Here is a 27142-nt window from a genome sequence, read left to right on the forward strand (position 1 = left end):
CTGTGCCCTTTTCTCACATGGCTGGACAGACAGGTCCCTGACATTGTGTTTTGAGCAGCAAACCTGTCAAGCTTCTGATCAGGCCTTTTTGTATTTTCTGTTCCACTCTGAGGTACCTTCAGTGGGTTCCAGCTGTTTTCCTGCATAAGTGGAATGTAATTGCTCCTTCCATTTAGCCTGAAGTAAATATACTTAATAAAGCCATTAGTTCTGCCCTGCTTTATGGGATCACTTGATAGCAGACTAAAAATTTTCCAATGAAACAAGGCTCTGCTAAGAAGAGAAGCACTGTGAATTCTCACTGCATCTAAAAATTTAAGGATGTTTTAGCAAAAATGTCACAGCTTAAAAACATTGATTCTTTAAACTATGGTTCTTTTTCTTACAGTCAGTAATCCAGTAGTTCATGATAACTGTAAAATCGAGTCTGAATGATTTTGCTGTAATTTTGTTTATGAAACAAAGTAATTTTCTAGCTTTCAAAATGTCATAATTTCATGAAGTATATAATTAGAATGTCACTTTTTTTGTCTTCTGCCTACCTGGATACTGTTTTGTTAAAGGAATCCAAACCACATCTTGCTTTTGATGTGGCATGAAAAGGATTTTGTGCAGGTAATATTCAGGCCAATTCAAGGCAAAACCCATGCAGCATGACATTTTGAAGGTCTCCTTTAATAACAAATGTGTAGATGGTGAGGCCAAACCTTTTCACGAGGGTTGTTCAAGCAGTTATGAAACCTTCACGTTTGTTATAAATGCCAATACAATATTCCAATTAAAATGATAATTCTGGTTTATTAACAAAATGATCAAATTACAGAATTTCGGCAAAACCACCCACAGCGGAGATTCTTGACTATTTTTACCCGGGAAAATGTCAAGGTACCTGGCCGACTGGTACTGGTACTGGTTCACGAATTGGCCTTGTTCGGGGCTTAGTTTTTATACACTTTATTCCTCCTCTGGCAAAAATTTCCTCATAGTCCCTTTGTGTCCAAGCTAGTTATTCACATTCATAGTTGTCTCCTGCTTAGCTGAAAAGAGTTCCTCTTCTCCTGCGAGGTGTCAGTTTTTGGTTTCTCGTGAGTGTATTGATGCCCAGGTTGATGAATGGTAAAAGTTCATTACCGGAGATGTGGGTGATGATGTTCCTCTAACGGTGATGTTCGGATGAAGGTGTTGGCTGATGATGATGACTCTGCCGTCCAGTCCTTTGTCTCCTTTCTGAATGTTTAATTCCACGGTGGTGCCTGCTTTTTGTTTTAACAAATTTTCAAGGCAGACTGAAACTTACATTCTCATATAACACATATATACAGTGATTTTCATAGTTTTAATATGTCATAACCTATAAGAACATGAATTAACATCCCATATTTTTCACAACGTTCAAGAATCTGTACACTTTTAAAGATGCAGGCATGCTCCCTGCAGCATTGTTGGCAGCGAGCTGTGATTTTCTGTGATTTATCTGGGGGCACTGCTGAGCGTGTGCAAGCCCTGCCCCAGGTCCTGGTTCAGTCGTGCCCTGCTGGCACCTGGTTGTGTCCTGGCACAGGTGTGAGCGTGGCCTCGGTGTGAACAGACAGATGGGGGAAATGAAGTGTGTGAGGAACAAGTGTGTGAGCCCTGCTGGGCTCACAGCCTCCCCTGGCTGCTGCCTGCCTGCCCACACTGCTCCTTCCTCTGAGCTGCACCTTTCTGTGATAAACAGCAGAAATAGCTAGAGCCAGTGTAGTGCTGAGCTCACTGCCTCTCCTGCAGCGCCTTTGGAGCTGTGATTGCATGGTAGCTGCCTTCTCCTTTTCATTCCTTCCCAAAAGCTGCCAAATTTTCTCCCTGCTCTGACTGGTGGCACCACTGCTGCCCCTGCTAGAGGAGAGAGTGCTGAGGCAGCACTCCTGAGCTGCTCTTACTCATCCACTGTGGGAAATCAAGGTACAGAAAATCCTCAGAACCTCGTGCATGCAGCAGAGAATACAGGCTTCGACCTGAGACCTTGGAAAAGGCTTCCAAATTCAGAGATCATAAGAATGAAAATTAATCAAAATTAAAATTAATCAAAATTAGAGATCAGTAAGAATGTGAGTTTGTAGTTTAAGCAGAGATATATTGAGCTAGGTAGTGGAAAGTTTTGGAGTTTAAAGTTTAAGATACAGAAGTAGTTGTAAAGATAATAAGCAGTTTTAAGGTGTACTGTAAGTTTGTGTGTCATTAGATGATTGGTCAAGAGAGTCTGCACTGCGGCAGAGACATATAAAACAAATTAATTAGGGCTTGGTGTGAAAGTGAAAACATTCTTTGTGGCAGTAGTTTATTGTCTAATGAACCTTTAAAAGACCTTGTAACCTGTGATCTTGTAGCCACTGACCACAAACTCCTAGTGTATGCAGTTCTCACCCTTCATAAGACTGCAGAAGAAGAGCAAAACATCATGTTTTAAGACATCTCCCAGTGATCCCATCTCTTTTAATATCCCAAAAATCCAGGGCCCCTTGAGTGCATTTGTGTGGTGCCTTCCAGCATGCTGCTTTCCTGGGAGCAGCAGTAGGGCCAGAAAGATCTAGCAAGGCTTCATTACCTGTGCTCCACATCTTCCTGGGCATGTGCCTTCCCTGCTGCAGCACGGTAGCTCTCCCTCTCTGGGGACCAGTGCCCTGGGCTGGAGTCTGGCTGCATCCCTTCCCTGGCACAACTGAAATATGGGGAGGTTTTCAGCCCCTCTCCCCCTTTGGAAATCAGTGACCTGTGCTTTGGGCTGGAGTCTGGCTGCATCCCTTCCCTCGCACAACTGAAATATGGGGAGGTTTTCAGCCCCTCTTCCCCTTTGGAAATCAGTGTCCTGTGCTTTGGGCTGGAGTCTGGCTGCATCCCTTCCCTGGCACAAATCATTTGAAATATGTGGCCTTTTCAGCCCACATTTATTAAGGCTCTCAGTAGCTTCGAATACTTTCCTCATGCTTGAAAGTTGAATTTTTCAGCTGTGCTCTGAGACCACTTCTTAACTCCAGCCCTAATGGTTAAAACAATTTTAGTCCTTTAGTTCGTAACTTATTACTTGCTGAAGGTTCTTTCATGAGTGTAGGGTCAGACTATTATGGTTTCATCTGTTGCTGTTATTAAAATGCTCTCTCCCTGCACTAAAACTAAATCTGGCTGCTTTCATTCCAGTTCTCAGCAGCTCCCCCCTGCCCCCAGATAAACCCCAGCACATCAGGCTCTGAGCAGCCCGAGTTTGTCTGCAGTGGGGCTCCCTGGTGGGGTTTAGGAGACTGTTTTGAGATTTTTTGCAGTGCTAGTCCACACAGGAATGGGATAGTATTCTTTGGCATTGTTGGATTTGGAATTCTGATATTACACATAGTCTGTATGAAATAATTAACTATAATTTACTATGATTTTCAGTTGAGGGTTGCATTTTTCCTGCAGGTAAGAGCCTGGATTTTTTAACAAAGGATTTTTTTTTTCTTTGACTGACCTACTATCATAATCACTCAGCAAAATACAACTTTTTACTTCTTCTTTTGCTATGCATTTATTTGCAAGCTTATACTGAGCTTTACCTTTTCATAGGCCCAGTTTCTGCCAGTGGCTTAGCTTGAGGACAGCTAGAGGAAAGTCACCTACTATCATTAGTAAAGCTATATTTTTTCCTTTCTAACTTCCTATCTGCATATTATAATTGTGAAGAATTCTTCTTAATTTACCTTCAGTCATTTTTCAGAGGGCATAGTCTGAGCTCCAAAAACAAATTTAACACTAGGAAAAGACTTTTTCAGGAGGAGGAAGGGAGAGTCTATACCATAATATAATTACATTGAATTCTGTTGTTATTCAGGAGAAGAAAAAAAAATATTCCTTGTGTACATTTAATCAGCAAAAGCTTTTATTTTTATCAGTGTTAGGTTTTCAATGTTCTAAGTGACCATATGATTTCACTGTCTTGTCTTTGGATAAGCAGAAATGAGGTTATATAAATCTAAAGAAGATGTGTGGAATATTTTGTGTGTGGAATATTTGTCCTGGTTGTGTTGCCTTTATCCCCAAAATTTGCCCGACTGCTATAGCTATACATTTGTGAGTGTGATTCTGTCAGATCTCTTAATAAAATTCTAGATTTCATCCTCCAGTCTCTCTCTAATGCTGATACTATTCCAAATGTATATTGTTGATTTCCCTGCTATAGCAAAGAAAAAATACCGTGAAAACTTACAGAAGGTTTTTTCCTCCTTCTTTATTTATTTAATGTAGCAGAATTCACTAACTGCAGTAGCATTTCTCATAAGGTTTAACTTTGCAAATTCCTTTACTTCCACCCCCATGCTACTTTAATTACAGTTAAAATTTAACACTAGATTTTATCCTGAGAAGGCAGCCATTTGGAGCCAGTAGGTGATTTTCTTTCTGTGATTTTGTTGCCACAACTGCCTGTTTTAAAGCTCAATAAAATATTATCGATAGCCATTTCCTATTGCTGTCCTGATAAACTGACATAAACTGTTTTGAGCCTCAGTTTCATTGTTTGCTTGGTTGGTTGGCTGGACAAGCCACCAAAATATTGAAGAGGATCAGGCAGCCCTGCTATTTCCCATGGGTTAATAAGGTACAGCAGCAATTATATCTTCCCTAAGATAATTCCTTTCCAACCACGTCTCTCTGGTAATCACCATTTAATTTGGCAGAATCACACACCTGTTGCTCTAAAGAGGTATTTTCCAACCAGTTGCAGAGAAGGTGCCCCTATTTAATTAATTCCTAGTATGGAAAGTTTCATTAGATAATTACATTAAGTCAGGACCTTATTTTTCTGCCTCACCTGGCAGAGCAGCTCTTGCCCTGTGAAGGGAATGGAATCATCACAAGCCACTGCTGCTGCTGCTGCAGAGAAATCCACAGTGCTGGGGAGCTGTGCCCGTGGGGCCAAAATATCTTTTTGTGGGTTCTGAGCATTCCCATCCGCTTTTGTTTGAGCCAGTTGGGGAAGTAGAAGAAGAACTTCTGAATAACTTTATACTTTTAGCTGTTATGGTGTTACTTTATTAAGAGAATTTGCATTATTCCCTTCTCAACTGGCAGAAGTATCCTCTTGGGTTTTGTTGTTGTGTTTGTTTTTTAAATGAAGGATGTTGGTGTTTGTTAAAGACTGATACAGCATTTCATAGCTTTAGATATAAGTGGATGAAGAGTGCTGCAACAACACTGAATTGCAGAGAGCAGATAAATATCAGGAAGGATCCTGAAAGTTAAAGAAAACAAGCAAATAATGGGACATTTCTGTCCTAAATATTCCCCCAATGCTTTTGTATTTTTGATAGCTGCCCATGGATTGGGGAAATTTGGGGATTTTGGGGAAATTGCCCATTTCTGTGGGGAAATTCTTGTGCTGCTAATGGCTATTTCAGCTCTGCTCCTCCAGGTGGGCAGAGCTGCTGAGGGCTCTCACAAACACACCTCCTGCAGTTAAAGTTAGCCTTAAAAGCTATTTTAAATGTCCTTTGAAGTAAGATCACCTAACCTATACTAGCATGATATTGGCACAGCACCCTAGGTGATCATTTTTATTTGTTACTGGCTTTATCTGGCTAGAAAATATGAGGAAAAGATTTGTTTTAAAGTAAGCTTCCTTTCAAACTGAAAATTGATTTTTCTTCCCCTTTTGTTATGCAGCATGTTGCAATAAGGATCCTCAGTTACCTCTATGATTTAAATGCAATGACTTGCAGCCTTCTGAAGAGTAAAAATATTTCATGTTTATTTCAAACCTACATTTTGGTCATTATTTGTGTTGCTTTAGGGTTTGGGGGTATGAGAAGAAAGGACTGGGTAGAAAAAGGAGTTCAGATTTGTGTAACTGAACCAGAAAACAAAACTTGGTACCATTTGAAGGGTTGCCCTTGGAAACAATAAATGCAGTCTATCCCTGGTTTGTAGAAGGGTTGGATTTAGGCAAAGACGCCTTCCATCAGGCAGCCAATACAAGATTTAAGCACTTTTGAATGAGATTTTGAAGTGGAAACTAAAGGTATTAGCACCACAAACCCCCAGTGAGTGTCTGAGTCTGGGTTTATTACAGTTGTGTGAATTTGTTTCCCTCGGTGGATTGTGAGAGCTGCGAAGGCATTTGGCTGTCCCTCTCTTACAATCTGATTTTGTCATTTTCTGGTGATGCTGTGCTGCTTCTTCTGTCAGATTAAATTTACAGGCATATTACCTCGCCTGACAGAAACATGAACTGCATGGATTTTTCAAAGGAAAGCTTCCATAAGGAGTAACAGGGCAGGGTTTCTTCTTTTTATTTATTTTTTTACCTCTCATTTTTCATGCTGGTTTGTCCAAATCTGTTAATTTTATTATCATCCTAAATTAATCTTATAGTATTGAGCTGAGTTTGCTTTCTCATCTACAATGAAATTGCTGTGTCATCGAAGCACTAGTAAACCTACTGAGTTTAAAACTAAATCAGGTTTATTTTTGTTGGGAGGTTTTGTGATTTACTTTTGGCTTGCTACTCAGCTTTAAGGGAAGACCCTTCTGCAGGTGTTTTACACGGCTTCTGAGGGAGTTCTGTGGTCACAAGGTCAGCAGTACAGCATTTCAGGGTGCAGGATTCAGGCTGGAAGGGGCATCTGGAGCTGCTCTTCCACATGATCATAAAGGGGAGGTGAGGATGGCAGGAAACCTCCCGGGAGCGTTGTGCTGTTGTTGGTGCAATACTGACACATCCAGCGTGGGCAGGTGGGGTGCACAAAGCCCAGCTGGTGTCACGAGGGGATGGAAGGGCCAGGGAGCTCGGGATGGACTGCAGGAGGCAGGGCTGGAACAGGGCTCGCCGTGGTGGAGGGGAGGGCAGCACTGGCATGAGGCACAACTGAAGGAGCTTTGCCACCAGGGTGGGACACCTGCCAGGGACAGAAGGGAATGGGGAGGACAGAGCTGTGTGGGTCTGGAGGCAGGAAAACTCGGGTAGATTATGGAAACAGAGGAAGAGGAGGGTTTGATGGAAGGAAATGCAGAGCACAAGGATGGGTAAGGAGCGTGCTGTCATGACCGAGAACTGTCCTGCTGCCACGGCCATCTCTGAGGTCACTTTAATTGCTGGTTGTGACGTGACCCAGCTGGAAGTGGCTGCTGCTACAGAACAGAACCTATGGAGAGTCTCCCCTCCTGCAGCACTGAGCAAGTGGAAAGCAGATACAGCTTATACAGACATAGATTTTCTGTCTGTCTCCAAGAGGTTTCTGAGGGATACACACCAACAGACATTTTCTCTCGAGCAAGAAAGAGATGTAGGCTTAACAATTGCAGGAGAAGTTGATTGACCATCAAGAAAAATGTTGTAATGATTGAGGAAGCATTTGTGAAATGACAAACCCTGCTAGAAAGCATCTCTGTTTTCCCTACTACTTGGCAACAGTTGCCACAAGACGTAGAAGCCCTCTGCACAGTTCCAAGAGAGATGATGCGCTCTAACATTTTCAAATGTCTAAGTATCATTAACTCCAGCTGACAAATAGCAGTTCCATTTTATCCTGAAAGTCGTACTTACCCTAAAATCATGTTAATAGAGACTGTGATTTGAAATGTGCTTTAGGATATGGAGGGAGGAAAAGGCGTGGAGTACTATTTTTAACATTCTATGTCTGATATTGCTGTTTGCAAAAATGATATAAAACATGTTGTTTTGTCTGAGCTTTAGGTGGTATATGCATGTGTGATTGTATGCAAAAAACCCCACAGGCCCAAAAGGAGAGACAGGCTCGTTTTACTTACCACTAAAAATTTCAAGCAATGAAATGATGTAAAGCTTCTCTGAAGTTTGATTTCCTCTTATCTGCATTAACTCCATCAGTGATGATTCCATTTTCATTCAGTGGAAGTGAATAAGATTGCCTGACTTACAGGTTTTTTCCTTTCACATGGCAAATCCATCTTGCTCTACCAGAGCAATGATAACCACATTAGTTTTGTAGTTGCATTGATTCTGAGCTGTCCTGAGCACTGAGGAATATGATCTTTGTTCTGTGAATGAGAATACTGTACTTCAACTGCTGTAGTGACAAGAAAAAGATCCCAAATTTGGATTTTCTGTAGAACTGTTTCTGAACAGATCTTTGACTGAAACTAAAGTAGTAGCAACAGGGATGGAGATTCCACAGCATTTCTGGGCAACCTAGTCCAGTGTCTTATTATAAAAAAAAAAAAAAAATTCTTTGTGTCTAATTGGAATTTTCCTCCTTTATGACTTGTCTGCTGCCTTCTCCCAGAGACTGACCCTGGACTTGGAGACTCTGAAGGCCTAAAGACAAACCTTACCAGGAACTAAACCCTTTCCCCCAAAAAACCCCAAACAACCTCACCAAAAAACCAAAAATAAAAACCAGAAAAAGATGTAAGGCAAAGCAGTCACTGAGTACCTGAGCCTTATCCATGTCCTTTGTCACTGCTTTTCCTGCCAGGCTGAGCAGTGGGACCATCTCCTTCTCAGCCTCCCCTTTGCTGCCCTTCTGCCCTTTAATCTCAATTTTCCCAGCTACCTCTGAGCTCTGGTGTTGGCCTTCCATCTCCAGGTTCTGGAGCTGAGCTGGGATCTCCCTGTTCATCCGTGCTGGGTTCCCTCGTGCCTGGCAGACCGAGCTGTTCTGTGCCCTCACAAGGGGCTCCACGAGGACCTGCCCCATGTCCCGGGTCACTCAGCCCTGCAGGGAGCGTTCTGTGGGCTCCCCTGCAGCCCATTCCTAAACAAAATGAAATAGAGCCCGAATTCCAGAGCTGTGACTCCAATATTTCTCTTGCTCAGTTTCCTCCTTGCTCAGGATGTTGAGCTGCAGAATGATGTGTTTGCCTGTGACCTTCACACTGCCTAGCCCCTCATCCTTTTTTATGAATACCAGGCTGAATGCCTCTCCTACTCTTCCTCTTGATAAGCCACATCGAGAAATTGTCATCAACATATTAACATGATTATTCATGAGGAGGAATTGATTTCATGAAGTGTCTAGTTCAAAATTACAGACTAAAGAAGTTTGAATAAGTTTCCCAAACTACTGGGTAATTATCCAAACAGAACCATTTAAAGCTCTTCCACTCCTTGTATTAATAGGAGCTGCAATATTCCCATGCTGACTATGAGAGGAAAAATCAATATCAGCAAACGTACATTCCTATTGATTTATCTTCCCTTTTGGTTCTCTAATTTAGTAAAGGCTACTAATGCAACATTACATAAAGATTCTCAGGAGAGTAAAAAGGCTAATAGGAGCAGGTATTGCTGTTTGTGCTGGGGAAGTGAACTGTCTGTACTCTTCAGAGTCAACTGCTGCCCACTCTGTGATCCATGGGCTTCTGGGCTGTGTGTCACAGACCATTATTCCAGGGAAAGGGGTTGGAAGGAGGCATCCAGAGGACTTTTTGGAATGCAGGCCCTGCACACTGTTAGGATTTTTGAATGTCCTCATACACGTGTACAGAGTAGTTGGTAACCTTTATTAAATTAGGTTAGAAAAGGGTTTTCAGATCACCTCCAATTCTTATGCATATATTTGATTTTTAATGCAGTATGTCTTGTATGAGGAAAAATTAATGCCTTGTGAAAATAATAATTTTGTTTCAGTTAATAATTCTAAAGAAATCAAAGAGAAGCAAATGAGGGGAGGAAATGTTTTGTATGATTTGAAAACTGAAGTTTATGGCTGTCCAGGGCATCAGAAAGTTGTCACATGGGAAAATGAGTCAGTTAGACACCTGTATGTTACATCCTCAGAGATTAAATGGGGATATGAAATAGTATAAGCTACTGTATGTTTAAACTGCTATAAAGCTTCAGAAAAAAACCCTTTTAATTAAAAACCCCACTCCTTATAATGTTACAAACATGGAAGTGCAACAGGTTATAAAATGGGAAGAGCATTCCCTGTGCTCTTACTGTGCACCATCAGGAGGCACAGGTTCATCACTGGAAGATTTCCACGTGGTTGGGTTTTTTTTTCCCTCCTCTTTTTGAGGATAGGGCGCTCGTGAGGACACTGCCAAAAAGTAGGACATTTCCTTATCCTACCAAAGGACAAGGAAAACAACAGATTACTGAAAAATAAGTCAGAATAATTAGGTCATTGAAGGTCTGGGCTCATGGAGGTGTTTAGTGTCCCAGAAGAACGGCTGATAATCTGCCCCTGAAAAGTCACATTTTGAGGATCATTGTAAAAGTTTAGTTCTGTCTTCCAAGGCCCAAATTCCTATTTTTTCCCCAACTTTTATTGAATTTGGCCATCAAGGCATTCTGCTGGATAAGTAAATGCGAGTACAGCCTTTGTCACACTCTAATTGATGGAAAATTAATTTTCCTTAGTCACCTTCATTGAACCTTCAACAAGTTCTTGTCCATGAAGGAGATTCCAGCTGGATTTGGGGTACCAAATGACAGGGTGGCTGTCTCCAAATGGCCATGGCATCACAATTTGGAAAACTGTGTTCAGCCTGCTCTCTCCTACTGTCCATCAGCAAAGACTGTGGCTCCTGCTGGGAGTTACAGTGATACCAGAGTGGTTCACTGTAGAGGTCTGCCTTTTTCCCAGGGGAAGGGATTTAACTCTAAACCCAACCTCTTTACCCAGATTTTTAGTTCCAAAGGAGGAGAAGATAAATCAGTATCACAGAACTGAGGTGTTCCAGGGGTTCTGTCGGGAAGTAGTACTTGAACATGAGGTAAATATTTTAATTCCATGGAAACAGAGTGATGGTGTTTCTCACAGAGGCTTAATTCTTGTGTCATTCACACAGAATTTTGGATATCACTTCCTTGGTATGCACCTCCTGAAACACACGCTTTCACCCACCCCCAAATTTGAACACAAAATGGTTTTACTGTAGGGTTTATTAAAACAGCTGAAACATTTCAATTCAGAGCCCTTATTTTACCATTTGGAAACAGGAGAAACTGATAAGGAGTGTGGGTGATCATACTCTTGTCAGCCCTGAGGAGAAAACAGGGGCTACACCTGCTGGAGAGTGCAGAGAGCCAGGGATGAAGTTCCAGGTAGTTTTTGAGTTCAGTGCCTCTTGTGTTCCAGGGTGGTTCTGGCCCTATAGCTTCTTCTTTTTCCATGCTGAGCATATGGAAGTCACAATTCTTTTATGGAGCTCTAACTCGACAAGATTCAAGTCATGCACATGACAGAAGGCCTTGAAATCTGGGCAATGTTGCTTGTCAGATTGCAAGTCCTGGCTCTGAAGCATTTATTACCCATTTTCATTGGGAATTTCTAGTGTGTGAATTTTTGAATATTGTAGGATAAAGCACTTCTCTTAAAAATGTCTGATATTTTTTCTCCAGAAACTTGCAGAATAAATTCAGCCTGCACCCTGAGAAATTTCAATCCAAACAGTTAAAACTTTGTTATCAAAAACTGAAAAGAATATCTTGTAGTAGTGTTGCCTTGTACTTATGTTGTGTCAAAGAGGGGTTATTTTTAAATGAAAATCAAACGCAGAGTACTATTTAGTAACACTGTAGTTCATGTGGATTTTCAGTTCTTTCGTTACAAGGTCTCAACCAGCTTCACAAATACCTCAGTGAGATGCAGAAATACTATGATAATCTTATTTTTAAATAAAGGTAGGGTGGGGAGGGCTGCATTTGGTCAGTGTGAGTGAGGAAGCAACATGTTTGAGGTTACAGATGAAATAATTTACCAAGTCCTTCCTGTTAACCTTTGAAACCGCAGATTAGGGAATACTTGGTAGTTCCATTTTTGTTTAGGATGCCTCAGGTCAGTGTGGCTCAGTTATTCAGGGTGCCAGCCCTCCTTTCCTGGATATTTTGTTATTATGAGAGCAAAATATTCAGGAGCACCTTCTTCAGGTACCACTTGCAGTACCTTCCATGTGGTGGCCTCTCTCAGGCTGACGTTTTTCCCATTGAGTTCGTGGTTGCCACGTGGTTTTCCCCTAGCCTTTGTGGGGCCATGGCACATGGCTCAGGTCACTGTGTCCCCTGTGTCCCCTGTGTCCCCTGTGTTCCCTGTATTCCCTGTGTCCCCTGTATACCCTGTATTCCCTGTGTCCCCTGTATTCCCTGTGTCCCCTGTGTTCCCTGTATTCCCTGTGTCCCCTGTGTCCCCTGTGTTCCCTGTATTCCCTGTGTCCCCTGTGTTCCCTGTGTTCCCTGTATACCCTGTATTCCCTGTGTCCCCTGTATTCCGTGTGTTCCCTGTATTCCCTGTGTTCCCTGTGTTCCCTGTGTTCCCTGTGTCCCCTGTGTCCCCTGTGTCCCCTGTGTTCCCTGTATTTCCTGTGTTCCCTGTGTTCCCTGTGTTCCCTGTGTTCCCTGTGTTCCCTGTGTCCCCTGTGTCCCCTGTGTTCCCTGTGTCCCCTGTGTCCCCTGTGTTCCCTGTGTTCCCTGTATTCCCTGTGTCCCCTGTGTCCCCTGTGTTCCCTGTGTTCCCTGTGTTCCCTGTGTTCCCTGTATTCCCTGTATTCCCTGTGTCCCTGTGTCCCCTGTGTCCCCTGTGTCCCCTGTATTCCCTGTGTTCCCTGTATTCCCTGTATTCCCTGTGTCCCCTGTGTCCCCTGTGTCCCCTGTGTCCCCTGTGTTCCCTGTATTCCCTGTATTCCCTGTGTCCCCTGTGTCCCCTGTGTCCCCTGTGTCCCCTGTGTTCCCTGTGTTCCCTATATTCCCTGTGTCCCCTGTGTTCCCTGTATTCCCTGTATTCCCTGTATTCCCTGTGTCCCCTGTGTCCCCTGTATTCCCTGTGTCCCCTGTGTCCCCTGTATTCCCTGTGTCCCCTGTGTCCCCTGTGTTCCCTGTGTCCCCTGTGTCCCCTGTATTCCCTGTGTTCCCTGTGTCCCCTGTGTCCCCTGTGTTCACACTGTGTGTTCAGAGCTGGAGGGAGCTGTGTGCAGGGGACAGAGCAGTGCTCTTTGCCTCCTTGGCTATTCCGTGGTACACACGGCTGCAGGAATTGGTACCATGATCCCTCCTGGAATCCCTTTTTACATTCAGAATAAATAAGGTGGTAGAAAGCAGCTCCATTCCCACCCTGCTGCATGTGCATTTTCTGGTGGGACAGGGTAACTCAGCTGGTGATGCCTTCGTGATGTTCACTGCAGTTCTTTTGGGTCCAGCTCTGCCAAATGTGTAGATGGTAGCAGGCCAAATGCAGCCTTTTACTTTTGTCTACAAAGAGCTTAATTCGGTCCTGGCATTAGTTCTGATTGCTTAAAGCCACAAAGCAACTCTTTTCCTTTCTTTTAACCCTACACAAAGGAGACTGCTGCTAGTGTTGCAAAATAATTGAGCCAGAGCCTCTTGCAATCAAAAGATGATTAGCTCCTTGTGTCTGTGTGTGTTCTGATGTGAACCAATCCGTTCTGTCTGTTTTGTGTTCCTAGGGATGCACTATTTTTATGTGGAACTTGCAAAAGCAGCCACAGTTCACTGATGTTTATTGGTGACCTTGTCCTGTCCTCTGAATTACAGACAGTCTGCTTTGAACATGGGGAAATGCTACTCGCAGTCATTAAGTGCATGTTAGGGGGGTTTGTAGTTGTTTAACCTCTCCAAGGCCCTGCTGCAATTCTAGATGGAAAAAAAAAATAGAGAAGCTGAATGATGGGTGTTTAAAGCTGAAATATTTATAGAAGCAGTTTTTTATTTAAAAATAGCATTTGTGCCTGAGAAGATCAGATGTACCACTTCAGTATGAAAAGCCAAAGCAGATTTTAGTTCATATTGTTAATAGAAATTGCATGAAGTTTGATAATGTAATTTAGCTGAAAATATTTTCTTCCAGTCTAGGTTTTGGAGTGGCTTTTGTGTTACTAAATATTACAAAGAAAACTATTTTTTTAAAATTCTGTATTTTTTATAGTTACAGGATGCAAAGACTGGTAGTTTAATTACTGTTTAATAAAGAAGAGAATGTATCAAGTATCAGAACACAAGCCATAGAGATGAGATCTTTCAAATTAAAACAAAAGCAAATGATATTAGAAAAATAATTTTGCTTACTAAGGGAAGATAGATGGGGATTCCATCACCAACAAAGTACAATATATTAAGCTGAAAGTGTGTTCTAAAAGTAGATTACGATTAAAAATTGGATTATTTAGGCTCAAAAGTTACCTTGATTGCCTGTGAGGAAAACTTATGTGGACTTGAAAATCCATCCTTATTAAAAATGAAAAGCAAGAGTATGTGAAATCATGAAGTTCTGATTGATCTGGAGTCACCATTTAGGTTGATTAACATTTTACCTGAATGAATGTTAAACCTGCAGGATGTGGCCCAAGTGATTTGAAGGTGATGGCAATTGTTAATGCTCCAGTGCCAAAATTGTATCCAAATTTGGGTTGTTTGGAAATGCTTCCTTATTTGAGAAATCCTACACTGATGGGATTGAAAGACTAAAGAAATATCCTGAATTTCTCTTCTGAAGCTCAGGAAATGGGTGCAACATACTGTGGTGCTTTTTCAGCTCAATGGAAGGAACTCTTGCACATTCTTTGTAAGGTGCTAAATTGTGGCAGGGAATAAAAGAATTGACTTGTGAGTTACTCCTTTGACTTTTCAAATATTATCTTAGAGCACAGTTTGGGGGAAGAGAAGTGTACACAGAGCAATAATTCCTGACTCCAAATAAAAAACGTAAATTTGAATGCATTTTGAGGACCAGTATTCCCAATACTGTGACAGCTCTCTTAAATAAAAATTCGAAGATAAAAGTCTTCCCAAAACTTTGGCTGCTGACTATAGAAACCAAATCCTGTGTGAACAAGAAGTTCCTGCTCCATGTTTCGTTAGAATGACAGATCTCCGTGGCTTTGCAGCCTTCTTCCCCAAACCAGTGTGAGGCAGAGCTCCTGATTCTCTTCTCAAGAGAGAGGAGAACATTAATATTAACTCCATCACACCATCTGGCTCCACCAGCTTGGAAAGGATGGCCTTAGTGGTGCAGCTTTCCTTACTCATGACAGGAAACAGCAAATTAATTGGGAGTCCAGTTGGGATTTACCTTTTACCCCTTACTCTTGACCCCATGGTCTGCCATTCATTTTGTCTTTGAAAGGCCTAACACTTCTAAGTGGCTTTTTTGAGCTGTTAAGAAGAGATTATTTGTTGTATGCTGGAGCACTGAGTATATGAAGAAAAACAAAAAGTGGGGGGAAGCTGGCGTGGAGCTTAACTTTTCTTTTAAAAAACCTCACAACTCTTTTTAAGCTGCAGTGTTGAAGGAATATCCTTTTCTGTGAGGGTCCATTAACCCTTTGTTCCCAGAGGTGTTTATGGACAGAGTGAGGAATGCTGACATCCAGGAATACTGCAAGGCAGCCACCTACTCGCCTTTAATTTCCTAGCACAGGATTGACCTGGCATCCTGCTTCATTGGAAAACACACTGCATCTCGCCTCCATAAACATCATTTTGCTACAAAGTTTCCAGGATCCCTGTGATTTAGTCAGGCAAGCATAAAGATCTTATTTCCTGTCTTCATGGGCACTTTAAAAATGAATTAGTCAATATTTTGCGATGCTTTAAAGAGTTAAAATTCTATGTACACATGGAAATTTGATTCTTCACTTCAGTGTAGCCCAGCCTTTAGTTGTCCTACTTGCCATAGTACCAAAAATTGAGCTCTTGCAAAATTAGTTAGTTACTAATCCAATGGGACTTCAAGAAGAAATGAGGGTGACAGCAGGTGTAGTAAAGGTGGTCAGCAGGTTCCATTCTTCTCCAGGAAGAAGTACTGAGCTAACAAAGCGATGCTTTGGGTTTCATTGTGCTGGTCTGCAGCTCTCTGTAATTGTAACACACAACAATTTATGGCCATTCCACATCCCACTGAACCTTTTCATGTTCAACTCTGACCAAGTTGGTACAATAGTAAATCCTTTCACGTGGCATTTTTCAATCCCAGTTTCAGAGTACGGCGCGGTGTTAATTCAAAACGAAGCTTTAACTCAAATGTCAATTGTGACTAGTAAAATTATTTTTAAACACTTTTTGTGTGCTCTGAAGGTTTTTTTGGACGTGAGGTGCTCTGAATATCATCAGTGATTATATTTGGTGCTGCTGCAAACTGTGGGAGCTTCATCTCAAGGACTGAGGAACTTAGAACGGGGGGAGTCACGAGTGTGTTCTCAACTGGTGCCAGAACATCAGCGCAAGCTGATTGCTCCTTTGTGTCACTCTTAGGGCAAGAGTGTGAATCATCACTTCCATTCTGCTGAACGCTCAAGTGCAGATGCATCTTTATGGGTTAGATTTTACTTCCATTGACGACTAAATGGCATCGTGATCTCATTTGTAATAATGTAAGTTGGGAGTAATTTGGTAAAAGCAATTGACCTACATTGGTATAATTCTTGTGTGAGATCTTGTCAGATTCAACAGCTTCTCTACAAACAGTTTGGGTCTTAGCAAATACATATGTTTAATTCCCTAGGAAAGCATGTGGGTTCCCCCTGCACTGGGGAGCGTCTGTGGGTTCTGCTTGTTATTCGTCAGTAGAAGATTTTAAAAATAAATTAAGACATTTAAACCTTGTGTTCTTCGTGTGTGAAAGTTCAGGCATGATGTAGCTTTCAATGGATTATCAGCCTTGACCACCAGCTCACTTCCATTTTGACAATAATACCATCTGCCATTCTTTCATAGTGTGCTTGTTCCTCTATCTTTGTAACTCTCTTGATGACTACATTGTTTTGATATGCTAGGCCAGTTAAGCTGCAGAAATCTAGTTTAAAAATAGCTGTATGATTTTAAAATGATTTTTAAATACTGGAGGAGCACAGAAGAAAAAAATGTTTATATATGGTTATAGATCTATTTTTGTAGTTCTATTTCTGGTAAACTGAAGCTGATACACCAGCACAAAAAGGAAGATTTATGTAAGTATAGATATGGAGTCATTTCAGGCTGTGGTCAGGATCATCTTACTGGCATGTCTTTGGGTCACTGGGCCAAGCAGGGCTTGTTTAGGTTTTGTTGTGCATTTTTTCTTTCTTTCTCTTTTTTTTTTTTTTTTTTTTTCCCTCTTCATAACATTCTTCTTCTGTCAACCTGTTTTATTTTGAGAGCAGAATTCCCTGCCTAGTTTCTTCCTTCTTCAACTAGTTGATGTCTTTTTCCTCTAGACATCCGCTGGGCTGCACAACCAGGCCCACAGTTAGTGCAGAGCTAAATACAGATATTCAGAAGGTCTGGAATCTCTCAGTCCATCCCCTGGGCACAGGTCAGAACAGCAGCCACAGCCCTTATTAACCCATTAACCTTTGTGTGCTTCCCCTGCTCTGCAGCACACAGCTCTGTGCTGATCAGAGTTCCTACCTTGGGCTTTGTGTGTGGCACCAATTGCCACAAACACCAGAGACTGGAATGGGAGGGAGGTGGAACCAGGGGGATGTAAAGGACCCACATTGTCGTTGTCTACATCCTCAGAATCTCAGCATGGAACTTTGAGGCTTTGCTTTTCCTTTGGGACTGACAGGTAGCAGTGGCCAGTGGGAAGCTCAGAGTGTGGATATCTCCATTTCCCTGCCTTTCCCCAAAGTTCAAGCTGTGTTTCTTCAGGAGATGGCAGCAGATGATACAATAATTGTTAAAGTCAGACTCTCCTGTGAGACCAAGAGGGAAGATGTCCAACAGTTACTCAGTTAAGTAATAAAATGATCAAGCCTTTTGCATTGCAATGATGCAGAGGGGACTGAGTAAGGTTTTGAGCCTTTTGTGTTCCTTTGATGTAAGACAAAAACCCTTCAGACTAAAGAAAGATGGTCCACTGCCTGACAGCTCACAGTGTGAAAAGGAGTTTTCATGCTGAGTTTCATCATGCTGTGTTTTATTTTATGAGCACTGTCACTCGTGCCTGTTTGCAAAGACACGGCTTTGTTTTGCTCTGGAAGTCTAGAAGAAGAAACGGAGGAACTGGACAGAGACTTCTCCAAGGATTTAATTGTTAAGGAGTCAGGTCTAAAATCTTCTTGTGTATGTTGGGAGCTGAGCTTGGTCATTCAGGATCCCCTCGAGTTCTGGAGATGCAGCTCTCATAAACTAGTGTACGCATTGGTGGCATTAGAAAATAACTGAATTCTTAACCATTTCTGTGAAGGAAATATAAATAATTCCTTCATAATGTGTGGAACCAGTAGTAAAGATTTTAAAGTTGTTTATTGTTTTGTTTTGCTTGTCTGCGTGTTTAGACAAAGATGGGAGAATTAAAAGTGGAGACATAAATGAATTGTTTTGATTGTGTATTGGAGGGGTAGTTTAAATAACAGTACATTTTTTCTCAGCTTCTAAAGCTTCATGTCTTTTTGAGAAACTGTGAACACAATGAACATTTCTTATACTATTTCAATTCAAAACCTACTACCTTACTGTATTATCCTCTCAACTTTGGTGCCTGTCACTTCACCTGTTTTTCTGCTTCTGTTCCACCAAGGTCCCACTGCAGCTGAGGAAGCTTTGAGAGCACATTTCCAGGCAGCCACCCATTACATATTGCTGCAAGTATTTGGAATTATTTTCAGCAGTCTTGGAGTTCACAGTGACAGCCACACAACCATTTCTAAATTAAAGCTGTTGTGTGCAAGCCCAGGTCTGTGCAACAGAAGCAGATTTAATTTATACAGTGCTCAGGAAGCTTTTCAGGATACCTTTAGTATCTGTCCAGCAAAAAGAACCTCCAAACACTTTGTTTCACACTTCCAGAACAATATAAATACTAAATGAGTTATTGGATGTCCTAGCAGAGGGATTAGTCAAGATGGCACTTTAATGAAATATATTTGTTTAACTCTGATGATGTAACCAATTCAGCTAGGGTTTGTGTAGCATTTGCTTTTGGTATTTTGACAATTATTTTTTTGAAAATAAAGAGAGCTCTTTTCAGCACTCTGTTGGAACTAATTTTGTTTTAAAGGGCAAAAAATCGAACACAATGTTTAGGTGGTGCTGAGATAACTCTGGTTTGTCTGGAACCATACAGTTCTGGAAAATGGGTTGAAATCAAGCATTGCTACATGTGGAAGCTGTTTCTAACTTAGTGCCCTTTTTGAATTGACCACAAAATCATTATTCAACTAAACACAATTACCAGTCATCTGAACAGGGGGCCGTAGGAGAAATGCAAGTTGTGAGACAGATTTTAAGATCACACACACACAAAAAAAAAGTTGCTGCAGTTGAAACAGAGGCTGATTGCTGGGTGAGTTGTGGGTTTTTTTTTTCATTCTGGAGAGAAATAATTGGGGAAAAAAAGCCAGAGGAGCACCACAAAGATTGCATTATAACCAGCTAACACTTACTAAGCAGTGTAGCCCTTCAGTGCAGACAGAGTCGTTGGTGAAGATGAAATGTTGACGTTGTCTATCAGGCCAACATCACAGTAACTGACTATTCTAACAAATTAATCTAATCATCCTCCTTGCAGCTGATACGTAAGGTGATGTATTTTTAGACATTTTATCTCATTAGTGATTGTTGCAAATCCTCCAAAATCTGTCAGAACTCCAAATTGCTGGCTTCCTTGAGTTTGTCAATAATTTTCTGTGTTGACAAAGCATATTTAAAAGTTTTGAATCTTCAAGTTCCAAAAGACAAGGAAGGAACTTGATCTTACGGCCCACCCCAACATCATTTTGTTTCTCTTTTTTGAACTCAGTTTATGAATTTTATACTTGGTTGTCCTAGCTAAATATGTTTTTCTGCATTGCCTTCTTATTTTCACTTTGTGGAGCTTTCATTGTTTGCTAATTAGGTCCACTGAGGTTGCCAAATGTCAGCATCATGTAATTCTTCTAGTCACTGTCAAGTCTTCCTCAGCAACTTGCAAACATTTAGTCTTTGAAGAATCCCACCCTTCCAAAATAGTCTCTTTGTGCTTGCCCTAAATCCAAGATTCTGTGTGGTTCTTAGTTAAGAACAAGCTACAAGCTCCATATTCTTGGGTATTTTTGAGAACTGTGATGGAAGATTGGAATGGTAGTAAGATCTTAATTTTTGTTGTGTAAACTGTGGCAAATATCTAAGACACACTCAAGGGTTTCCATCATTATTTTCACCAATAGTCTTCAATGCAAGAAAGTGCAGATTCTTACAAGAAGCCTTCTCTGTTTGTTGGTGGGGATGCAAAACCTAAAATCTGCAGGGAAAAAATACCTTTCAGCAAAGTAATACAGAGTTCTGGCACTGATTCTCTGAGCTGGCCCTGGAAGGAATTGCATTTGTATTGTGAACATGAGTACCATTTCTGGGATAAAATGCATTTCTTTCCCACTTTTGAATAATTTACCCTTTTCTTTTAGAGTGGAAGGCATTGCTGCCAAAACAGTGTGAGCATAATCCACTGCAATTAGCCTATGCAGTAGGCCCAATGGAAACCCTACATCATTCTGGAAGCACTGAGACTGCTGGAAAGAGCTTTACAAATAATGTTATAAGTTATAAAAATAGTTGAGTGCGGAGTTTTTGCACACTCTGGCCTGCTTTCATCCCATCCTTTCTAGCCCCATCGTTCCATGCAGGGTGAGAGTGACTCCTCCTTTTGGAAGCAGGGAAATGCTCCCCTGCACAGCCCACTGCAGTGATTTCTGTTCTGAGGAGGGATGCAGGTCCTGTGCTGGATTTTGAACAAGTTGTTGTGCTCTTTTTAAAGATAAAAGGGAAGTGCTGCTGTAGTGTGCACAGAACAAAACATTGCTGACATGCAGACTGGACTTGCATGTTCACAGTGTGCACCCTACAAGGCTTTTTTTTTTTTTTTTTGACACTTTATAACTTTAAATAGCAGTTTTTCAGGAAACTCTGGCTTGGTGCTTTATAGGGCCCTCATCACAATTGTTCTCAGAGCAACTGGAGAACAATTTTCCTTCTTGCACCATTGCATGGGATGGAAAATTTGTGTCTCCACCTTAGAGGGGCCTAAGGCAGAGTATCCACTGGATCATTTATCTCTCATCATGTGCTTGGAGCAGTGCACAAGCACTGCTGCAGGCTCCATCAGTGGGAGAGATCCTTGTGTCTCACCTTTACATTTTCCATCTCACCCCCAAATCTGCTGGCTGCCATATCAGGCAGGGACTAACCACTTTTGACTTGGTCTTGTACTGAAATAATAATTCTTTTGTAATTCTCTTTAAAGCGGATCTCTCACTTGTATACTCCTCTTTGGGTGTGTCTGGGGGGATTGAACTCTGAAGAAGGCTGATTTTCCTAGTTTCTGTGAGGGTTAACACCTCAGGTTCTCAACCTGATGGAATCCATATTAAATGTGTCCTTCAGTAATCACATTAAGAAAACAATCTTACAAGCAGCTTTACTTCAAATGCCACCTCGTTAGCAAGCCTGTTTTCATGGACTACATCTTCTTTGTGTACTTGGACAATACAAATACTTGAGGGGAAGGTGTGGTGTTCGCTCTTAGGTCACCTGATTCATTAGCAGGATCTTTCCATCTTTGTCCTGCAATCAGTTCCTTTCCACTTCTCCGTATAGGAAATTATTTCATTAGAATTGCTGAGTAAGGAAGCCTCAAGTTATAGTAGAATTTTATTTATGCTGGAGAAATTAATGCCAGCTAATAGTCTTGTTTCTTGTTCTGTTTTTCTTCGGTATTTGATTTTTGGTAATTGGCCCAACTTGCGTCCTACTGTGGGAGCTTGGCAGAGAGAGAGAGGGATAAAGAACGGAGAAGAAGATTTGTAGGTGTCAGAGACAGCTTGTGTATGTGCCTGCATACATATGTGAGCTGGCATAAAGCAGGGCTATGTGGATTTTAACTGTTTAAATAATGCTGTACATAACTCTTCAGCTAGCTGAGGATGTGACCCAAGAGGGGCAGAAGAAATATTTCCAGCAGTGTTTGATTTCTGGGCAGGGGTGATCAGCGTGCACTATTCCCAAGACACTCTGTCCATGCAAGGGTGAATCATGCGAGGCTCAGTTGACTCATGGGTGGAAAAAAATGGAGTTAGAACAACCCAGAATGGCAAGGACTTGTGGTCACAAGAGAAAACCAAAATGTGCATTTACACAACAAATGTAGGCAGTGAAGTATTTTCTGTTCAGTCTTTTTTATAATGGTGAAGGGAAGACTTGACTTTTTTAAGAAAAGGAAACTTGAACTGGAAATGAAAACCAATATTTTGCCATTCTACCTCTAGCTGTGATCTTGCCTGATCTGGTAAGTTAAATGGGTAAGTGCATGTGACATTATTAGAGGAAAACTAGGCAAGAGAGGACAGAGTATTTTAATTGCTCAGAGGAACTCTTCCTCCTGAGTCAGAAATAAAGCTGTGCCTCTACATGCTGTCAATGGCAATATGGTGTTGGCTAATTACCCTTTGAATAGCATCTAGTGCAGAACTTGTGATGATCAGTGGTTATTAGAAACCAAAATGACCTTTATTTAGGACAAGTGATTTGGCTGCATCTGGTTTTTGGTAAGTGCTTTCCATCTATTCTAGTCTTCCTTGTAGTTCCAAATGGATGTGTTGGGGGGTTTTGTTTTATTTCCATAAATCTGTTAGCTGGTGGTGCTTTCTATAATATTTTGGGTTCCAGCTGAGAGACAGCTCAATTGGAGTGGAGGGGAGAAAGGCTCATGAAGAGATGGGTGTTTGATACATCCCACTGAAAGGGGATGTATTCAAACACCCAAACACAAGGGATGCGTTTGTAGGGAAAGCACTAAGTTTGTTCAGAAGTATTTGTTTCATAGGGGCATTACCAACTGCAAATACTCCTTTTTTACTAGCTAAAACGGAAAACCACTTGCAAGGAAATAACCCCGGTGTTGAGAGCATCACAACTGGTGCTGTATGCATGTGGTGTGAGGCGGGTGCTCGGTTTCGGTGGGGATCCGCAGCCATGGGTTTGTTGTAGCACACGGCATCGGCTCCTCGGGCTGTGGCAGCTCCTGCAGTGCTCTGAGGGCTGTTCCAGGAGCCCGCATCTCTTGTTTAACATGGCAGCTCCACCACTCCACGCAGGTTTAACATGCACTGCTTCAGTTCGCATTTCGTTTGAGAGGACTCGCTCCTGCTCTCTGCGGAGCCTTCAATTACAGGGGCCCGAATGACAGGCGGGATTACGGCGAGCGGCGGGACAGCAGCGCAGCGCCCCGGCGTTTCCACCGAGGATTGTGCAAATCCTGCCTCGATTAATCTGTGTGAACATCTGTGCAGCCTGTGGCTCTGCGCTCCGCCGCCGGGGCTCCGTGCGCCTCGGGATGCCGCTCACACCGTGCCGGGGCCGCAGGAGGCACGGCCCGCGGTGCCGGGCAGGGAGCGGGGCTGTGCCGTGCCGTGCCGTGCTGCTGTCCGGCCATGCCGTGCCGTGCTGCTGTCCGGCCGTGCCGTGCCGTGCCGTGCCGTGCCATGCCGTGCCGCTGTCTGGCCGTGCCGTGCCGTGCTGCTGTCCGGCCGTGCCGTGCCGTGCCGTGCCGTGCTGCTGTCCGGCCGTGCCGTGCCGTGCCGTGCTGCTGTCCGGCCGTGCCATGCCATGCCGTGCCGTGCCGTGCTGTGCCGCTGTCCGGCCGTGCCGTGCCATGCCGTGCCGCTATCCGGCCGTGCCGTGCCGTGCCGTGCCGCTATCCGGCCGTGCCGTGCCGTGTCGCTGTCCGGCCGTGCCATGCCATGCCGTGCCGTGCCGTGCCGTGCCATGCCGTGCCGTGCCGTGCCGTGCCGTGCCGCTATCCGGCCGTGCCGTGGCCGGCCCCGCTGGCCGCGCTGTCCCCGCTCCCCCGGGCAGCAGCCGGCTCCAGCTCGCCTCCTTGACGTCATGTCTGTGCCGAGCCCTCGGCAGGCGCAGTGGAGGCAGGCGGTGTTAAACTTTCAGCTCCAGCCCGGCGGCTCCGGCGCCGTGCGCGGGGAGCTGCGTGCAGCCGCAGCTGGAACATCTGGAAGCGTTCAGTGTGTCTGTCTGCCGGCGAGAGGGAGAGAGCGGGGAGCCAGCGCTGAGGGAGGGGAGGGAGTGAGGGGCTGGGACTGTGCTCTCTTCCTCTGCAGAAACAGCTCCCTGCCAACACAACGCGCTCAGAATGGCTTTGAAGAGGAGGAGCAGCAGCGTTTGAACATCTCCCTTTCTTTTTTTTTTTTTATTTTTTCCCTCTTCCTCCTGTTGTTGCTCTTGTAGTTGGTGGATTTTAAAAAGACATTTAACCCTCAGAGGTTTGCCCTGGATGCTTTTGCTTTTTTCCATTTTTTTTTTCTTTTTTGCCACCCCCCTCTCTCGTTTCCCCCCTTCCTGTTCTTTTTTATGGTTTAACAGCCAGAGGTGCTGTGCTAAATTCTTGGAAGGGGCCCGGATGTACTGAGGATGCATTGCAATTTCACTAAAGGAGGCAGTAGTGGAAAGGATCAGGTTTTGGTGTTTGATGCAATAATGGGAATCAGGTAATAATAAAAGGGGAAATTCTGCAGCTCCATTCTTCCTTGAATTTTACCAAGCCGATTTTCGGAGGGATTATTCTGGACTCGTTTTAAATGGTCAATGAAAACAAGAGGATGTACATTCCAGAAGAAAACCATCAAGGTAAGCCTGAGCTTTACCTCCGAGGACCTAGCAACCATTCGCTACCCTGCCCTTTGTCCCTTCTCTCCCGGCTGGGCTCCGCCGCCGCCGCGGGCAGAGGCGGGCAGGGGCCGGGGCCAGCCTGTGACACCGGCTGCCCTCCGGAGCGCACGGCTCCCCCCGGCCGGGCGGGCTCCGGGGACGGCCCCGCAGCCCCTCGCAGCCCGGCTGCTCCTCCGGAGAGCCCGGGCCATGCAAAGTTGCCTTAAGTCGCCTTCCCGGGCGAAGGGGCGCGGAGGGGCGGCGGGCGCGGGGCTGCGCTGGGGCCGGGGGGCTCCGTGCCACCCCGGGATCAACCCGCGGCATCGGGATCGTTCCCAATTACCGCCGGCCCGCTCCCCCTAATCTCCGTCTGGGTACGGCTTCCCAGGCACCGGGAGAGGAGCCCTTCCCTTCTCTTACGCTGTCTCCGATCTCTCACACGAGAGGGGAGGGGAAGGGAGAATTGTCTGTTTACACACATGTGCACCGTACAGGCGCCCATGCCCAGAGAACGAGGGACACCGGGGGTGCCTGCGTTAAAATGAAAGTTGGGTTTTACTTGGGGCACGGATTGCTCGCCCAGCTCCTCGCAGGATCGCCTGCATCATGGATACCACCCCGTGCTGTTGCTCCTCGGCGGTAGCAAATGTCCCCCGCTATTCCCTGTAGTAAAACTTTGTTTGTCCAAACTCCGGCAGCCTTCCCCCGCCCCCGTCCTCCCCCGCCCGAGCCCGACCTGCCGTTCCTGAAGTTATTTTTATCCCGTTACCTGCATGGTGTCACCCCTCCTCCCTGCCTCAGCCCCGGCTGCACACACACGGCGGTGTTGCAGAGCAGGCAGAGCCATTTCCTCCCCTGGGCGAGGGAAGAGCAGCGCTCTGCCCCGCTCTTTCTCTCCCCCCACAGCAGAACCCCCTTTTTTTTTTGGTTAACTTCTCCCTCATCGCCCCCCGCCCGGTCCTCAGGGCAGCCCCTCCCTCGGCCGGAGACTGCTGCCCCGCCGGCAAAGGTGCCCCCGCCCGCGGGCATCCGACACCTGCTCCGGGGCGAGGGGGCCCCGGTGAGCCCCCGGTGAGCTCCCGGTGAGCCCCCGGTACCCCCCGGGCCCTGGGGGGGCGGCCGGAGCTGCGGCTGGGGAGGGGCAGCAGAGCCGTGGCAGCCCTCCATGGTGGAAGAAGGGTAGTGGGGTTTAGAGATGACAGCCCCCTCCTTCCGATTAAATGCAGATTAAAAAGAATAAAACCACCCGGCACCCCCACCCCTAAGCACTCCTTTGAAATGAGGTGGGAGGGGAGAGGAAGCAGCCCCTGATCCAGAGTGCCTCTTGCAAGAGGGAGCGAGTCTGCAGCACATGCATTCAGCAGGCGTAATTGGGCTGCTCTTCCTGGTCCAGAGCTGATAAAGTGGATGAAGAGCTCAGCCTCCATAGCAATATGCCAACGCTATGGCAACCCAAATCCAGCTCCCTCCTTATCAGCTGCAGTGATTATATAATTGGAGGAACAGTTTTGCATCTGTCTCTTGATGCAGATTGTCATTACTCCCAGGTGAAAGAGCAACTTCCAAAGCAAACGGAAAATCAGCCGAGTGGAAGAGAGTTCTGTTCCCTGGCAGTGCCCGGGTTGCCATTTATTTACAATCCATTTTTATTTTACGCAAACAGCACCTGAAAGGTTAAATTGATCAGTAGTCAAGAAAACCTGGTGGTGAGGAGATGGGAGCAAACCAATCACAACGTGGAATGGAGCCACTAAAGCAAGCACAGCTAGCCGGGTGTGAGGCAGTGGTAGGAGGGGGGTAGAAGATGAAGCCAGGTCTGGGACCCTGCTCTGCTCCTCTCTTCTGACATGGAGGGCTGGTTTGGACCAGTCCTTTCTCTTGCCTCCTGCACAGTTGCTGGCAGCCAGGTGAATGTTCCAGGTGCTGGCGGTGCAGACAAATGCTGGTGTCTGCTCTGGAGCTGTGAGTGATGTGAGCAGGCCTCTGGCAGCAACTGCTGCCTGCGCAGGCCTGGCACAGGCAGCCCCTGCCAGCCCACCTGAGCAGCTCTGCTCGGCCACCTGGAGCTGCTCCCGCAGGGCTGCTCCAATAAATAAAGGAATAAAGCACGGAGAGGCCATTTGTTACATTGGGAGGGCTTGGGGAAGAGGAGTTGTGTTTGGAAGGGCTTTGTTGGCTCCTTGACTGCCAGTTTGGGGAGGTTTGTGATGTACTTGTTTTACACTTCTGAACGTGGCGATGTATCCTGAAAATCATTGACCCTAAAGTAAGAATTTCCTCATTTTTTTTGGATGCCAAACCTGGTGTGCTTTCATTACAGTCTCCTATTGCACAAAGGCAAGTAAATAGCGTGTTATTTGTTGATGGTGAGACACAAGGTTCAGTTTTTGCTACACAATGGAAGATTTTTCTTTAATAATAATTATTCATTGATGCAGCTTATGTTTGTCTAGAAAATGACAGAACCCCACCCAAGAAGCGCCAGCAGAAGCTTCCAAAACTAACTACATCACATCTAATGCCCGTGTGGGACTGGGTGGAATCCAAAACGGGCATCTCCAGTGCGTTCCCTCATAATACTTTTGAGAA

General features: G+C 44.4%; 1 protein-coding gene across 13 annotated transcripts in view; it reads left to right on the forward strand.

The window, feature by feature from the left end:
* Window positions 1-27142, forward strand: part of CACNA1C (calcium voltage-gated channel subunit alpha1 C) — a 429198-nt gene that overhangs the window by 14466 nt on the left and 387590 nt on the right. For 3 of the 13 annotated variants that reach the window (XM_063395103.1, XM_063395101.1, XM_063395102.1), the window contains exon 1: window positions 23666-24532. The exons of the other annotated variants lie outside the window; for them this stretch is intronic. In XM_063395103.1, the coding sequence (XP_063251173.1) occupies window positions 24484-24532 (49 nt within the window). In that variant the 5' untranslated portion in view covers window positions 23666-24483. Of the gene's footprint in view, window positions 1-23665; window positions 24533-27142 lie in introns of those variants that run through there. 13 annotated transcript variants of the gene reach the window in all.

Source organism: Prinia subflava, chromosome 4, assembly GCF_021018805.1.
Source record: "Prinia subflava isolate CZ2003 ecotype Zambia chromosome 4, Cam_Psub_1.2, whole genome shotgun sequence".
Lineage (NCBI taxonomy): Eukaryota > Metazoa > Chordata > Aves > Passeriformes > Cisticolidae > Prinia > Prinia subflava.